This window comes from Drosophila miranda, chromosome XR (genome assembly GCF_003369915.1).
Source record: "Drosophila miranda strain MSH22 chromosome XR, D.miranda_PacBio2.1, whole genome shotgun sequence".
Lineage (NCBI taxonomy): Eukaryota > Metazoa > Arthropoda > Insecta > Diptera > Drosophilidae > Drosophila > Drosophila miranda.
Window position 1 is genome coordinate 26,766,836 of NC_046674.1, and position 18,176 is coordinate 26,785,011.

General features: G+C 50.8%; 1 protein-coding gene across 1 annotated transcript in view; it reads right to left on the minus strand.

Annotated features, from left to right (window-relative positions):
• LOC108165262 overlaps positions 1-18,176 on the minus strand; it is a 61,480-nt gene that overhangs the window by 4,502 nt on the left and 38,802 nt on the right. The window contains exons 7-10 of the mRNA XM_033387503.1: positions 1,896-5,097; positions 1,682-1,821; positions 898-1,594; positions 81-234 (exon numbers count right to left, since the gene is read on the minus strand). Coding sequence (XP_033243394.1) covers positions 81-234; positions 898-1,594; positions 1,682-1,821; positions 1,896-5,097 — 4,193 coding nt within the window. The remainder of the gene's footprint in view (positions 1-80; positions 235-897; positions 1,595-1,681; positions 1,822-1,895; positions 5,098-18,176) is intronic.

Consider the following 18,176-nt stretch of genomic DNA (forward strand, 5'->3'; position numbering starts at 1 on the left):
GCGAAAAGGGCGTGGGAGGGAGAATTTGTGTTAGCTCGGGATGCCTCCACGTTGGGTGGTTTCAGCTCTAGATGACTTACGAATGGGGCTCGCGTGTACTCGCGCCCGGTGGCTCCGGTGGCGTCGTTGGTGCGACTTATCTGGTGCTTGATGATGGCATCGATCAGGTTCTGGGCGCTCAGCTGGCCAGGGACATCCTCAGTGGGCTGGCTGGCATGTGGGGGCCGATAGTATCTAAGGATAATCAAGTGGCGATTATTTTAAAAGTCTAAAAGGTTTCAAATGGTTTCAATTAAAAGGCTAACATCGGCGTCCCCCCGTTTTGGACAAGAAAGAACTATCCATATTCCTGGTGCACATATCATCAAAAAACGACTTCTACGGATATAGAATTGTGTATGCCAATAGCTATCGCACGTGCATATTTCAGGCAGGATCTAATGAGATGAATACTTGGATACATCAGTGCATTCAGCATCAGTGAGTGGGAGAGCGGATGGTACTCGTATACATATATTTTCACTCATACATATACTACGTCTCCAGGGCATCAACCGAGGGAAAACGGATTTGTATTCTGACAAGAGGCTTAACTTGAGTACAGTTCTTAATTTGCCCTATTATTGGATAGATTGCTGCTTATGTTAATTTAGAGGCGCATGCGCACCGCTACAAAACCTGAGGCAATGAACATTTACTTTTCGTTTTTCCGGGCGGACCTTTCCATGGATATGCGGAATCCTCAAATACTTGAAGGTCTGCAAATTCAGGGGAATTCAGTGCTAGAGCTCTTCTCCCGACATCCCGCATACGGGACTGCTCTCCGGTCCCCACTCTGTCCACTCTGTCCTCTAGTATCATCCAAAAGTCTATAGTCTATAATGATGCTGTACTTACTCTCGCTCGCGATCGGGAATGGAGCGCGGTGGTCCCGTCTCGGGGACTGGGGCGCGTATGTAGTGTCCTGGCGGTGGGGGGCCACCGGGTCCGGCTGCAGTGACCACGCCGCTGGCGAAAATGCGGTCCCGCTCCATGCGGCGCTCCCGCTCTTCGGCCACCACGCGACGCTCTCTGTCCTGCTCGCGACGCTCTCGTTCTCGCTCCCGTTCACGGTCCCGCTCACGGTCCCGTTCCCTTTCGCGCTCCCTCTCCCGCTCGCGCTCTCGTTCCCGCTCCCGTTCGCGCTCACGCTCGCGGTCCCTTTCGCGCTGCATGCGCTCCTGGTTCTGGAGGAGCTCGCGGTCGCGCTCGATGGCATGATTGTGCTGCAGCTGCTGGCGCTGCAGGTGCTGGCGGTACTGCTGCTGCTGGACGAGCTGCTGCTGGACGAGCTGCTGCTGGTGCACCATTTGCTGGTGGTGTATGGCCAGATCGCGGTACCGCATGTCATGATGGGCTGCCGGCGGTACCTGGGACACTGCCACGGCATGCGGCGGCGGGGCCTGTGGTCCGGCATGGGGACCCCCTGGACCTGGTGGTCCTCCTGCGCCCGGCTGTGAAGAGCCCGGCGACTTGTCGCCCTTCTGCGACGGTACCGGCAGCTGTGGCTGCTGGACGGCCACGTCTACAAACGAGGCCAGTGCATCGTGGCCAGCTGCGGAGTTGAGTGGATTAAAGATTAGTCTGTGGCTCCAGGACGTGGGTGGTGAGGTCTGTGGAGCGGAGGGCGTCGATATCTCACCTGGTGGATACTGGTAGGGCGTCACGATGTGCATGCGGCTCGGCGGCGGAGCAGCGGGCGAGGGTGGCTTGGAACCTGTGTTGTGGCGTTGTATCACACCCTGACGTTGCGGCGGAGGCGTACGATGTGGACTGGGTGTGCTGTGGAGAGATTGTGGCGGAGATAAGTTACACATTCCGGTTCCTGGGACTGGACTGGCGCTTGCGACACTCACCTGTTGGCATGATCCGCCGGGGACGCACGGCTCGAGTACTCGGGCCGGCCACGTGGCGTCGGTTCCTTGTCGTAAGCGAAGCCGCCGCTGCTGCTGCCGACGCTGTTGCGCGGAGAGGGCGACTCCTTGTCCTTGTCGCTGGCGCTGCCGCGCGAGACGTTGCGCTGCTGCTGCTGGCCCTGCATCTGCTGCGAGGTTATGTAGTCGTGCATCACGATCTGCCGCGTGCTCAGCACCGGGGCCTGCTCCCCAACGAAGGGGGAGCGGCCGTAGGGAGAGCCCACGCCGACACCCACCCCGACGCCGTATCCCTGCGGGGGCGGTGCCTGGGGCGAGGATTGCTGCGGTGGTGGCGGCAGCTGGCCGGGCACGGGCCCACCTGGTCCGGAGCCGGGTCCCGCCTGGGCGGGACTGTGGCGCTGCGAGCTCTTGTAGAAATCGTACGCCCGCTTGCTCTCCAGATGGTGCTGCGGCAGATGGAGGGGCGTGCCCTGCGTGATGGAGCCATGCTTGCCGCTGTCCGGCGGACACACGACTCCGGGCGGTGTCTGGCGCACCATGCTCTCGAACTTGGGGCTGAGCATCGACGAGGAGGTGGCCGCGTGCACGATGATCTGCTGCTGGGCGCTATTCGCCGGGGTTCCGTGTGTGATGGAGCCGCTCTTCACCAGCAGCTGCTGCTGCTGCTGTTGCTGCTGGGAGGGCGACGCGTGCTGCGAGGGATGTGACGGGTGCGACGGATGCGATGGGTGTGACGGATGGTGCGACGGGTGGGGGCCATGCTGGGCGTGGGCCGGATGCAGGTGGTGCGCCTGCTGGGGACTGAGCTTCGGCTGCACCTTGGAGGACACTCGTCCGCCCGACGGGGGCGGCGGCTGGTGCTGGGGCTGGGCCGGGGGCGGCTGGCTGGAGCGCGGCGGCATCTGGCCCTGGCCAATGGAGATGGGTACAGGTACTGGTACTGGCTGGACGTAGATCGAGCCACCCGGCCCGGGCCCGGCTCCCGCCAGGGGTCCCACTTCGGGTCCGCCCGTCACCTTGAGCGGGCCGTGCGGCTGCTGGTACATGTAGGAGCCGGCCGTCGCCAGCGTCGGCACGGAGACGGCCTCTCCGCGATACATGGCCGTGGAGCGGACGATGTGCTTCATGGCGCTGGACATTGAGGGCGGTGGCACATGGTGCCGCTCGGATCCCCCGGGACCAGATCCACCCGATCCGCCAGGTCCCGTGTGGGGCGAGTGGCCATCCCTGTCCCTCGGCGGCTTCTTGATGCTCAAGTCGAGGGTCTGCGGCTCCGAGTCCGACCCCTGCTGGCTTGGTGGCGGCACTCCCCGCTGCGGATGGGTGGGTGGCGGTCCGTGACTCGTGGGGACATTGTATATGATCGTCTCGGTGCCGAGTGGCGGCGGTGCTGAGTGGCTGGACGGGAGCCCGCCCTTGGAGGAGCCCGCACCTATCCCGGACTTCACAACGGGCGTAATGGTGGCCTTGTCCCCAACACTGGCACCCACTCCCACGGACGTGGCGGCGGGATGGCCTATAAGTCCGGGATGTGTTAGCGGACCCACGCCCACACCGACTCCCCCTAGATGGGAGTTGACGACGGAGAGGGTGGCCAGGTTGCCGTCGCTACTGCTGCTGGTTCCGTTGCCGCTGCTGGAGAATGACGGCGGTGGCACGGCCGCTGGACGCGACGGCAGCTTCTGCACGGAGGTGCCGTGCGGCAGGCCGCTGGGCGGTCCACCCACCACCTGTTGCTGCTGCTGTTGCTTTAGGATAGCCGTATTCCCGTCCTGCCGATACTCCCGGACAATAGTGAGCTCCTTGCGCTCCAGATTGTTCGGATGCTGGGAGGGAGGCGGCTGCTGCTGCTGCTGTTGCTGCTGCTGGGAGGCGGCCTGGCTGGGGGGCATTCCTCCGGCAGAGGAGGACTGCTGCGTGGACTGTTTGCGCTCCGGTCCCTTGTGCTTCAGCGACCGCTCGATCACGGAGAAGACGCAGTCCTGCACATTGTTGACCGCCTCACGGCGCATGCTGATGGGACCATTCATCGGTTGCGACTGTGGTTGCTGCTGTTGCTGCTGCTGCTGCCCCTGCTGTCCGACTCCCATTCCGGGACTCATTCCGGGCGGCACTCCTCCCATTCCGGCTCCTCCCATCACCACTCCCACTCCTGCGGCGTTTGGTGGCTGCAGTCCGCCTAGATTGTTGCTGCCATGACCGTGTCCGTGTCCATGTCCGTGTCCGTGTCCATGGCCGTGCCCGTGGGCATGCGGATGGCCGTGTCCAGGTCCGTGCACGTGTCCGTGGACATGGCCGTGACCGTGGGCGTGGACAGCGTTGAAGAGCACCTTGGGGCTCTGGCGGTTGGCCGGAGAGTTCTCGTTCTCCTCGTCGGCCGTCTCCGTGGCCGAAGAGTCGTACTCCTCGCTGGTCTTCTGCTTCTTGGGCGCCTGTCCGGCGGCCGGGGGCAGCAGACGCTCGTTGTCCGCCGCCGACGATGCCTTGGAGCTCATCCGCGTGGGGGTGATGATGAGCGGCAGCTCGGGAATTCCGCGCAGTCCCACGCCTACGGGCGAGGGCTTCTGCTGGTGCAGGTGCTGCTGCTGCTGCTGCTGGTGCGGATGCTGCTGGGGGACTGGCGGAGGCGGCTGGGGCAACTGGATCCCAAGCTGGTGCTGTTGCTGCTGCTTGGTCAGGGTCAGGGGCTTGTGGCGCTGCAGATTCTCGGGACTCTCCACGGAGGCGGTGTCGGAGCCGCCAGGCTCTCGCTCGTCGCAGGACGAGGTGCTGACGTCCGTCTCGTCGCCGCCGCTGCCCCCGCCGCCGGCAGCGTCCGTGAGATTCAGCTGAGGGTCGAGCTTGCGCCGGATGCGCATGAGGCAGGCGGAGCAGCAGCGCGTCGCGTGCGGCGGTATCTGGAGCTCCGCCATCACGGGATCGCGCACCTCGGGCGCCAGCTCGAACAGTCGCGTCGGTATGTTGTGCAGCCGCTGTGCCCGTTCCTTGGGGTTGGGGCACGTCGAAAGGGGACAGCTCGGGTAGCGGTTCCGCACCGATTTGCACTGGCAGCTGTTGCACACCCGCGCCCCTGCCGGTATCGACTCGTCCGGTATGCCATACTGCTGCCCACGGCCCTTCTTCAGGGGCCGCGTCCTTGGACATGCCTCCGCCTTGCACACGAAGCAGTTGGCCAGCTTGTCTGCAACAAAAGAGATAGAGAGAGTGGGTGAGTGAGTGAGTGAGTGGGTGGGTGAGCGCAGCAGAGCGCAGCAGGAGGGTAAGCAAAAGTTATGCAAACACATTAAAAAATACGATTTAATTAAAGGCAAATGGTCAGAAGAGGGCGGTGGGTGGAGTGCCACTGGGGGAGTGGCTGTGGGAGACGCTTTCATTAAGCCACTTAACAAATAATGAGCAGCAGCAGCAGCCAATTGAATATTTTAAAACGCCCGCCCGAAGTGGGGGAAAACGGACAGGGGATGGAGGAGGGATGAGGGATGCGGATGAACAGATTCACATGGGGATGAATGGATGGAGCGAAATCTAGAGTGGATTGCAGACACCGCAGACTGAGGTTGAGCGGAGCAATCAGATTTCATTATACTCGTATCTACGAGCAGTGTTTCCAAAGAGGAACATATGGAAAGGAAACAAGTGGGAAATAGAATCATGGAACAGGGGAAACACAACCATGGGATGAGTGAAAGAAGTGGGAAACATAGCAATGTAAAGAGTGAAACAAGTGGGAAGCAGACCCAGTGGAACGAGTGAAACGGAACAATTTAAACTTCTTTGGAATGGAAAGAATTTTCAGCTGAAAAGAAAACTATCCAAAATACATCCAAGCGATCAACATTTTGAAGTTACAAGAAATCAATCAGTTGGGATTGATTTTCAATTTGGAAATGTGAAAGGAAATGCTTAAGATATCATCCCAAATATGACTTATCAGGCTGCAGAACTATCTATAGAATATAGAACATGGAGATCCATAGCTCCGATATTGCCCGACTGATGTACCGAGTTAATTACTCGTACTAGCTAGCTGCTCGTATTCGTTCCCATTTCATTCGGTATTCGTTAATGTGAGATGCACCGAAATTTGATTATCGTTTCATTTCGTTTCGAGTACGAGGACGAGCACAATCTCTGGCCATCAGTGGAGGAAATCTCCAATCTTGACTGAGTGCCGGGAAGATTTGTGTTTGTCTTAGTTTTTGTTTTGCCATTTTACTTGTAATAATTTAACAATTTTAATGATGTGCAAATAAAGCGAGAGAGAGAGAGAGAGAGAGAGATAGAGAGCGAGAGCGAGAGGATGAGAACAATTGCGGCATTTAAGGAAAATCAATGTAATTAAAAGGGGACTTTGGGGAGGAATGGAATGGCATGGAAAACTGGCTCTGGCTCTGGCTCTGACTCTGACTCTGGCTGTAAGTAAAATCAATCAGCGTTTCGAAATGTCAGACATACAACGATGAATGCTGAATGCTGACCAAACAGACGAAGAGTGGGAGCGGGAGCGAGAGAGAGCTCTTCTGCCACTGTCACTGCCACTGCCACTCCCTGCCATTTTCCAGCCCCACTCCTCCACTCCCACTCATTGCGTGGCTCGCGAATCTCAGCGGAATATGAAAATACATCAAAGTAGCCAGCCCCCAATCCCCCTTCCCCGCCCAGTGGGCCTGGCTCTCTCTTTCTCTCTACCTTCCAACCCCCACCTTCTACCCCACTCGTTGACCAAGCAGAAAGCGAAAAATAAACGCAAGTAAAAATGCTTTTTGAGCGTTAAAATTTTAATAAGCCACCCATTTTAATTTTGATTGTTGCGCGGAGCGGTGAGAGCAGGGGCCAAAAGAGGGCCAAAAAGGGGGAAAAACCACACGAAAAACGATTTCATTTTTGCGAAGAAAAAAAAACGAAAAGAACCCAAACTACAGAAAAGTTGGCAACCCTGGCAGGCTGAGGAGAGAGCGAGAAGACGGAGAACAACAAGTAGGCAACACTTTTTTTGCACTTTGACTGAGAGGAGGAGGAAGAGGAGGAGGAGGAGGAGGAGGAGGAGGAGGAGGAGGAGGAGGAGGAGGAGGAGGAGGAGGAGCAGGAGCTGGAGCTGGAGCGGTAGCGGGAGCCTCAATTCAATTGCAATTAAGAGTCTACGAGTCGAGCATAGATTGCAAATTAAATAAAAATCACAAAATAAATATTTAATATTAATAACAGTAACACAACCCAACCGAACCGAAAAGAGATCAACAAAAAGAGTGTTTTGCAGTAAATCGAAATGAGAGCAACAAAAACGGAATGTAAGCAATCAATTGGGGAAAAAGACTACACGATTACGATTGACTGGGCTGGGGACTGGCCACTGGACTCGCAAAGGATCTCCAAATGGAGATGGTATGTTTGGGTGTATATGTAGATGGTTCACCCAGGGGATACACCCAACACAGAGGAGATCGATGATTGGCAGTCCGTTCGTCCCCGGTGCCTGCACGTGCATACCCCATGCACTACAGATATTGTGCGGCAGGGTGTCCAAAAATTAAAATAATATTCGTAATAAAATTGAATTGAAATGCCACGATATCAGCATATATCGGCGGCATGTGGCGCATGCAACAAGACCAACAAGAGAAACACCAAATAAATTAATTAATAATAAAAAGGCTATGGCTATTGGTCGCATGATTGGGTTGGTAGGGGGGTGGGGGAAGGGTGTTCCGGTTTGGGGTTTGGAGATTCGGTTTGTTTCGGTTCGGCTCGGCCGGAGAGCAGCAGACCTCGTTTTTTTATTATTTAATTTTGATTTTAAAATATTCTGTAAATATTTCATGCATTTTTTGGATGGCCGAGCAGAGAAAAAAACGAAACAGGACACGAAACGAAGGGGACAGGACATACCAGGACTGACCGCCGTGCGTCCAGGGCCTCTGTTGGGGTCTGTTTCGGGATCGAAATACAATCTGTTGGCCCTACCACCAGTCGGGATAAAGCAAGTAATACCTTAGATTTCTTCTTTTGTCCATTTTTATAATATATTAATTAGGAATTATTTCTGGGGGGAACTATTCATTTTTATTTTATATAAAAATTATAGTCCTTACGATCCCTGCTTCTTGTCGAGTTACAATTTTAGCAGTTGTTAGCTGAAAACTCCCACCATTTAATGCCTGAGAGGAAACAGTTGCAACTAATTCCAGGACTGTGTTATCGATGGGGGGTTTTTTTTTTTATATTTAGAGCTTCCTTTTATCTGTGAGTAAGTCAGTTATATACTATAATCCATCCCGCAGAACTCGCAGAACGAGTGTGAAATGGGACAGTGTAAAGCACTTGTCGCCTGGTCAAATGTCAGATAAAATTGATGTCAATTGACCAGAGAAAGAGAGGGGGAGTACTGTTTGGGGGAGGGAAATTAATTGTAATTAATGCATACGTATATTAATGAGAATTCGTGTTAATTAAATGTGACCTACAATAGTCACAACTACAACACCACAACAACAGCAGGACACTCCTTCGGAGCACCATTCAACTACCCTTGCCTCCATTCCCTACCCATTTGGGTGGGGCCCCCAACCAGCCATTTAAAGGCAATTCAATCAAATAATAACCAAAAAAGAAACAAGCTAAAATTTTGATATAAATTTCCGCTTTTCCGCTTTTTGTTGACCAGCATCGTCATCGTCATCGTCAGCGGCTCGACTCGATTCGATTCGAATCTCTTTGCATTTCGATCAATTTTATTAATAATTCAATCAGTCAAAAAATTATTTGAAACGCCCCAAAGGAAAACAAAAAAGTTTTCCTCAACTGGCGATGCTGACAGAAGCTGCGACAGACTGGGGCAGGGGCAGGGAGAGTGGCAGTGGCAGAGCAGGGAATGCGCTTGGTCTTGGGTTTCCGCTGGTATCGGCGGGGGAGAGGGGGGTTTATGGGGTTTCCCACAACATCTTCTTCTGTTTTTTTCCTTCATTTCTGCTTTGATTTGTGCGGGGTAAGGGGACAGGGGAAAAGATGAAACGCAACCGGGGAAAAGTCGTCGCAAGTCGAACGTGGAACATGGAACGTGGTGGAACACTGCGCTATTTGCACAGCAAATGCAAAGAAAAATCACAAGAAGAAGTCGAACTGACTGGATGACATTTCGACTATTGGATGCCCATTGCTTGGAACAGTCAATCAAGTGGAGAGTGAGCGAGAAAAGAAAACGAAATTTTCAGATACAAAAGAGTAAAAATTACAAATTCCATCGTTTCGATGGAACGAGAAAGGTGATACGGAGATCGTATGATCGAAATGATTTTTGATATATGTACATATAAGAAGATAATATCATCTTCCAAATATATGAACCTTATCTTTTAAAGTGTGAATTCTGTAATATTTGTAATATTCGGATCGGACATCAGTCTCTACCGAACATAAGCCCTCTAACTATTACAATCTCCGAGGTCCGGATACGGATACGGATACGAATACGAATAGGAATACGAATACGGAACACCCCAGCGAGTGCGAGGTATACTCGTAAAAAGGAGAAAGGAAAAAAATCAAAAACCAAAAGTAAATCAAAACGACAAACAAAACAAAACGAGACGCGATGCGATGCGACGCATACCCCCCTCAGATCCCGCCCCCTCCACCATCCACTCTCTCTGCACTTCCTCTACCCTCCACCCACTGCCTGCTCCTTCTGGACTCTCGCCCTCTCTGCGTGCTCCTCCTGCACTCCACCCCCAAAATGAAATAATTCCATTAGTACAATTTCTTTTGCAAGTACAAAGAGTAAATATTGAGGCGGTCTATGCGTGGGATGTGGATGTGGGCTGGAAACGGAGAAGGGAGGAGGTACCAGGGGAGTGGGAAAAGGAAATGGAGTGGGAGTGGAAATGGGTATGGGTATGGGAGTGGTGGAAAGAGAATATTTATACGTATGTGAATGTGTGGTAAGCTGTTCTACTGTTCCTTTCTGACCCAATAAGTAATACTCCAATTATAATTGACCGAAAGTCCCATCTCAAACCACCCCATCAATCGCATCCATCGCATCCATCTCATCCTTCGTCTCATTTGCATTTGTTGGGAAATAATCCCAGTCTGAGAATGCAATACTCTTAATTGTGCAATTAAATTTCGGACCATTTGGTAAATAGTTTTGGCACCCGACAAACATCAACAGACAGAAATTAACCTAGACTCTGCCCCTCCCCTCCTCTCCTCTCCTCTCCTGTTCACCCTTCACTCTGCTGTGGCATCTTCCACCCCTTCGCATTCCCACAGGACCCTCTTGCAGCACTCTGCTGCAGCAGCACAAAATTTCTGCACAAGTTACCAAAAATTTATTTAACTTTCAATTAGACAATTGAAAACAACAGCAACAACAGGAGCAGCAGCAGCAGCAGGAAGAGGGTTAAAGGTTGAGGAAGATTGTGGCCAAAGGGAAACAGGTTGCTAGTTCTCTCGTTCCATCTGGAACTGGTTCATTGCAGGTTCTAATGATTGGAACCCTTATATAACCCTAAAGGAACGATCGCTCATATCTCCAAGTCTTTGAATGGAATTGCTATATCATATAAGTAGCTGTAAGGATAGCTTTTGTTGCTGGATCATAGAGCTATGCCAAAACTAGAAGCAATTCACTAATCGATCCCCCAAGTATTTTGATTGCTGCAACAACCTAAACTAGAACACGTTTACATTGGAACTAGTTGTTTTACGATGGGAATACGGAAAATGGATGCACTCTGTGGCACTCTATGATTCGCTGGCACATGCCACAAGCACCTACCGCCACGGATTTCCCACTCGATTCCATTGGCAACAAGAGCCAACACACAACAAGCCGCTAAAAAGGAAAACGAAAAGCGGAAATTCAATCAAATCTGCCATAAAACAACAATCAATTTAGAGATAACGGGCTACGAGAGAGAGAGAGAGAGAGAGAGCGAGAGCTGATACTCAGAGCGAGCGGCGAGAAGCGAGAGGCGAGAGCAATAGGAACGGAACGATTGGCCTGCGGCCAATTAAAAAATATACGCGAGACTGTACGTACACACAAAAGTACGACGCAGCAGCAGCACTGGACGAAGGACTAAGGACGGAGGGCGGAGGACAACCGCTAATTAGCACCATGGGGAATTTGTTGTTGGCAGAGAAGAGAAGAACTTGCGCGTAAGCGAAAGCAGTGCCCGCTAGCAGTGGCAGTGGCAGTGGCACCGGCAGCAACCAACAGAAGATGCTGCCAACTTGTGCAAACATCAAAGAGCAGGCGAATTCAGAAGGAGATGGCAGCAAGCAGCAAGCAGCATGTGATTGAGAGGGCGGACAGGACAGAACAGGACAGAACAGGACAGAACAGGATGGATGGATGGATGGATGGATGGAAAGCAATGGCTGGGAATTATGGTACGAGTATGCATAAATATGCCAGCCATGACGACGAGGGCGAGAGAAGTGAGACACACACATACGCATACGATGCAAGCCCAACAAAGAGACAGAGAGGGAGAATGGAAAAGAGAGGAAGAAGCTGGTGAGCGCCATATAATTGTAAATACAGTTAATATGAACGGCACCGACAGCCGACAGCCAACAGCCAACAGCCGACTGCCGAGCGACAGCAGCGACAGCGGAAAACGCTTTGCTTTGGCACTTTTAATTTACGAAATGGTGTTGATTTAACGGCAAAGGCAGCGGCAGCGACGGCGGCGGCAGGACTCCAGGGGGTAGACCGGAGAGCGGACCACAAGCGGGTCCAGCGTGGGAGCGCAACACAAAAGGAAATTGAAGGAACAAAAAAAAAAACGTATATTTCGGGCAATTGCGGCCGTCATTTCACTGGCTTTTTGGGTTTCATCTTTCACTCGATTGTGGAAGTCCTCCGTTAAGCTCCTGGGACGACTAGAAGGATAGAGCTACCGGAGAGCACAGTTACGAGTACTCTACCCAAAAGCCTTGCGATCTATGTGGATCTGTGAACTGTGAACTAGGAGATCCCTCACCGCAATTCGAATAATGTGAAAGGAACTTTCCCTAAACCCAAAATCACGTAAAGAGTATTCCAGAGTCCTTATTGGAGTGTGAGATATGTGCGCCTCTGCGAACTCTTTCTTTTTTTGGGAAACGATTTTCCCTGATTAATAAAAGTTACACACAAACACACAAACACGCAGACAGAGAGATAGAGAGAGAAAGAGGGACACACATACATAGAGACAGAAGAAGGAATACAAACTGTACGCCAGCGATAATCAAAAGGGTGTGCAATTTTAATTGAGCAATTTAATTACATATGTAAGCAAAAGCCAAGCCTCGGCAAAGGAGCAGAGCAGCAGAGAGAGGGACGGAGAGAGAGAGAGAGATGCCAGAAAGAGAGCGAGCCAAGTCGGAGCGGAGCGGAGAGTGAGAGCGAGGGCCGGAAGGCACACACATAATTAGCAAGCAAGCAAATGCCACTTCACTCGCTCTCTCTCCCACTCTCTCTCTCGCTCTCTCTCTCTCTTTGTGTGGGCGTGAGTGCACGTGTGTGTGAGTGTTGACTCTTTGGCTTCTGCTTTGCTGCTTTTTAGGGTCCTTTTTTTGTTGCGTTTCCCCCGTTCCCAGTCCTTCTGCTTCGGTGGGGCCGCAGTCGTTTTCGGCAGTTTAAGTTTGTAATTAGTTTGTCGGCGCCTCTCCCACTTGTACTTTCCTACGCCCCCTTTTGAGCGGAACCCAGGCCCAAGCCCGAGAGAGATCTATCCCATCTATCCGAATTAGAACTGAAACGATTAGCAAATGGCTGGGATTTATTCACTGCGCCCCCACATACGAGCAAGTGTTGCCAGATTGAGACCAAAACCCAAAACCAATTGCAAGATCTTCTGCCTTACGAGTCCATCAAAAGCTTTGGAAAAATTACACCCCCGATTAATAAGCGATTCCCTTTCAATTGTGACAAATGTAAGCCACAGAGCCCGTGTCCGTGTCCGTGTCCGTGTCCATTCCCGAGAAATTGAGAGTTAATATTCTCTCTATGGGCATCCCCCCCCCCCCCCCCCACACACACACACACACACGCACACCCATAGCCATACCCACTCCTCGTTTCGATGCTGGCAATTAGAAAAACGCGCTTTCCGAGGGGCTCTTCTATGGCACCAAAGTTGACACATTGATCGCCGGTAGGGGAGGGGTGGGACCTCCTGGGGCAATTGGCAATGGGTATGGGACGCCCCTTTTTTGGGATGGACTGATGGATTGGATTGGAAATGGTTACTGGTTTACGCGTGGCTCTGCTCTCGCGAAAGGGAGGAGAACCTGCGTCCTGCGTCCTGCGTCCGTCGTCCGTGTCCGCATTCGGACTGGTCGAAAAGCTTACAAATCGTGAAATGCGAGTGAGTAATTATGATTTACTAATTAGCAAACAGACACCCGGACGGACAAGCACACACACACACCGGACACTGGGGGGATACGGATACGGGTATACGATTGCATAGGCGCAGGCGGATACGTGTACAGCGAATTGGCGGACTAATGCGATGGACAAACAACGAATGCACGGACTTCGGACTACGGACTACATGGAGCGCCGTAGGAGAGCCTGAGACCCATGGACACTGGACACTGGACACTGGACAAAAGTCTATTAATTAGCTGCACCAACAAGCGGAGGGAGTGGGGCAGCAGCACTGCACCCCCCCACTCCCACCCGCCGTGCCGCCGCGCTTGTTCGTGTAACGGGGATTTGCTCATCAAATTCGCTAATTGTTTTTGTTTCTGCTTTTGCTTTTGCACCTGCAGCTGCCCACACGCACACACGCACACACACACACTCTCCCACTTGCCACAATTTGGCTTCGTCAGGGGCCGAGGGGGAGGGGGAATGGAGGGGGATATGCTAGAGGTAAGGGGTAAGCGCGAGTACAGTCCAAACAATTAGCGTAATTTCAATTTTGTTCAAAATTTCATAAACAGCAAACGGAAGGGGGTGGGGGAACTTTTCCCCTCCACCAAACACAAGCACCACAGTGACATCAGCACCCCTTGCCCCCCCACCCCCGGGACCCCCTCTAGCCGCGCAGAGAGCAGAGGCAGGGGCAGAGCAGAGCCTTTGGTGCACTGCGGACAGTTAAGCCTCTTGCACCGCCGTTGCATACTTTGGTGCGCTTTTTGACAGCAGCCTCCGAAAAAAGGAAAACCATCAAATTTACGCTCTCTCTCTCACTCTGTCTCTTTCTCTGCTGTTCTGCTTCTTATTTCGTTTACTTTCCATCAGCATAATGCAGCGAAAAGGGGGGAAGAGGGCGTGTGTGTGTGTGTGTGTGTTAGGGGTGTAGCAGGAGGTACAGGTAATGGGGAGCTGGAGGCGGAGGTGGAGAGCACGTCTGGGAACAGGCAGGACAGTAGACCGCTAAAGAGCGGAGAAAGGGGGACCAGGAGTAGGGAGCAGGTGAGAGGCTTACGATGCTGTTACGTTATTCTGCCATCACTTAAAATCCAATAAACAAATTAATAAACAACAAAAACAGCAACCCACACACACAGGCACCTGCACACACTCGTATGGAGAGTGTCAACCCATTTAATTGCCTCAAGTCCGGAGTGAGTAAGAGAGGGAGAGAGAGAGAGGGCAAGGTACGTATACGTGAACCCCCTGCTCTTTCTATCCCACTCTTCAGCTTCCGATGAAGCTTTCAAATTTAGTTTTTGGCGCTCACTTCTCTCTCTCTCTCTCTCTTAGTTATTTTTTTGGGTGCACTTTCCGTTTACCGTTACACGTTTTTCAGTGATTTTGTTTGTTTTGGTTTTGGTTTTGCTTTTGTTTTTTTTTGCGGCACAAAAACACAAAAAGAATTTTTAACGAACGGGAAAATGCCTCCATGTTCGCCAGTCTCCCTCTCTCTGTCGCACAAACACACACACACCTGCTGAATGCTGAAGGGAAGAGTCGGATTAGTGCGGCGTACCCTTTCCCTTCCGAAAAGTTCAATTGGAATCTGAAGGCACTTGTCCCTTGAGTACAACGACGATATGTGTACACGTGTATCTCAGATAACACTCATGAAATGCCACTGCACATAGAGGACTACCAGATACTCTGTACTAATCTAGAGAATTGATTACTACCTTCCCTGTTTGTAAAATGTATTCGGAAGCATACACCCAGAGAAAAAATCTCTGAGAAAAGAATACACCACAACCGTAACGCTTCGATTCAAATATTTATGATGTTATAATTGCACCGAGAGTGGATTTCATATTTAAATTAATTGTAACAAATTGTAACGAAAATGTGTGTGTGAGCATGTCGCAATGGCGTGAATCCCAATCACAAGAGTCACGACATGATAGAAAAGGCAGAAAACGCTTCGTTTATATTTATTTAAAAGTGTTTCCAATTCAGATTAAATATGGGCCGTATTAAAAAGACTTTCACACTTGATCTACATGGATCGCAGAGACTTAGTCCCTGAATTATGTTTAAAAATTCCCAAACTCGATTGCAAAGAATTTCGTTTGATTGGTAGACCATAGTACGAGTATTATCTTAAAAAGTTAACCAAAGATGAGCCCTCCAAGGCATTCTTAGAGGCGGAATTAAAACGGATAATTAAGTCTCAACATTAAACATAGGAATGTACATAGGATATACATAGGAAAACGGATAAGTCGAGCGATGCTTGCTCATTTTCTGGCAGTGTTGATTCCCCTTTAGCCTTTCGTGTCTTTCTCCTTAATATGACTTTTGTTCTCTGTTGCCGTTGCTCTGTAAATGTATCTGAGTGTATCTGCATCTGTATACCTGTATCTGTGTATCTGCATCTGTGGCTGTTTCTGTTCTTTGTTTTTTTCCTGTTGTTGTTTTCGGTGTGCGTTTGTTTTATTAATGTTGACCGTCAATTATGTTTTAATTGTCATAAAAGGTTTGTCCCTTTTGACTCTTTCTTTCTCTCTCTCTCTCTCCACACATGAAGAGAGATGAGGCGCGGAGATAGGCGTGGAGGGAGAGACACGTATGCACACAATAAATCCACAGTGGGGATAAGCTTTAGCTCGACACAATTGCAGGGGGGGGGGGGCGGGGGATAAAAGGAGCAAAGGAGCACAACAGAACAGAAGTTGCTTGTCATCATGGCCAAAAGCATGCCCCCCGCCTCCCCAACCAGCAACTGTAAATCCTGTGCATGTGTCGTCTGTGGATGTCCGTGTGCATGGTCGTGCAAAGCCACTTCCACTTCCTTCCTTTCACTTGACAGTTGAGTGTGTGTGTGTGTTCGTCTGGTATCCTCCTCTGGTTTCCGCTTCGATTTGGTTTGGTTTTACAGTTGTCAGGCAATTTGCACATCAACTTATACTGCAAAGATCAGCACAAAGTGTACCAACACACACACACACACATACACAGAGAGAGAATGAGTGAGGGAGAGGAAGGAAGGGTAAACTCAACTGCTCTCCGCAGTAGACTCCTTTTTTTTGTTCAACCTTTCATTAATCAAATTGAATTCCATGTCGCACTGTCCTGCAGAAGGCAGAGAGGCAGAGGTGTTATGCAACGTGTTATCGATGACACGAAACGAATATCATACAAATGCCAATTGGTTATCGATAAGAATCTCGATCGAAAGAGGATGGTTCCCTTTAAAATTACTACCGATTACAGATATATATCGATTATTCACAAATGTGTATTGAATACAGGACAAGGCTGTGGTCGATACATCTTGCATCGATTATGGTTATCGCGAAAGAATCGCTAATGATGGCCAGTCATAATGGGAGGACCAACAACTCGTTGCAACAATTATAAAAGAGCGAGAAAACAGAAAAACATCCAACAAAGAATACACACACGCACACACACTGGCAGGCAGGCAGGCAGGCCGGCAGACAGACAGTTCTCGTGTCCTGACTCGAACAGGATGCTGGACAGGGGATTAATGCAACGTTTAAAACGTTGCCAGATTGACGACGTCAATCTGTCTCTCTTTCACTCTCTCTCTCTCTCTCTCTCCCTTACTGTGTCCTGTTGTTGTGTTCTTTTTTTTTTGCTGCTGCTGGCTGCCAATTTATGAAATTTATTTTTTGCCTACGTTGTGATTATTTATTCAAAAAGTTGGCCTCGGCCCAGCGTCTGGTCCAGGATCCCGGACCCCAGACCCCGGACCCCGGACTCCGGTTGTAATTGCAATTGTTGTCAGTGTGTGGCATGTGGCATGTGCTGCACAGGGAGGTGGCAGGTGGCAGGTGGGACTCGAGGCATGGGGCATGCATGCTAAATAAATTAATAACACAATTTATGCATGACGCACATTTATAATTACATTTGGAAATAATTTAATTAAAATTGTTAACGCTTGATTGAAGTTAAATCGAATTGGACAAGACAGACGACATACGACACAGAGACGGACAGACGGATACCGAGAGGTCGTCGGTCCCCAGTCCCCAGTCCCCAGTCCTTGGGCCTCCACAAAAGCCAACTTAATTAAATTAGCCTATCAATAAGGGGCATAATACTCGTCAAAAGCCAACAAACTGACCAATTTCCATGCCACAACAGCCATCCATCCATCCATATCGGGCCACCAGAATCTGTGGGACAAATGTCACTTCTTTGCTTCTACCTCTCCCTCTCCCTATCCCACCGCCCCCTTGATTTGGGGGCTGAGGTTGTACAAATAAACCGATTCGCTGTAGCGGTAATTAAAAGCCAACCAAATGGCCAAATAAGCCACAAGCACACACATAGAAACGGAAAAAAGGAAGAAAAGTTGTATCGAATTTGTATGCTGATTGAAATCTTAGAGAAATAGTGTAGAGGCGGCAAGGTGCGCGGGCCACGAAGCCAGTGCTACCCTGCAAAGGAAAGGAGGTCCGATTGAGAGCTGTATAGGGATCGAGGGATCCAGGGACTGAGGGAAACCCCGCAGTCCTTGCATTCTCCAGGGTATGTCCAGGGTAAACGCTAATAGCTGATTGAGAATACGAATGGGAGAACAGCACACACACACACACAGACAGACCATAGATAAGGTAGCCCCCAAAGTACACACACACACACAAACAGCCAAACACGAGTAAGCGGTAAATCAACAAGAGAACATACAGACACACACACACGCGCGCAGGCACATGCATCGCATGTAAATATGTATTGGTTATGCCCACAAATCAATTAAGTCGATTGAGAGGCAACAAATTTTCGGCACAACAGACACACACACACACACACAACGGAATAGACTGACAGAGGAAGAGAGAGTGAAGGACAAATGTAAAGAGTTGTTAAGC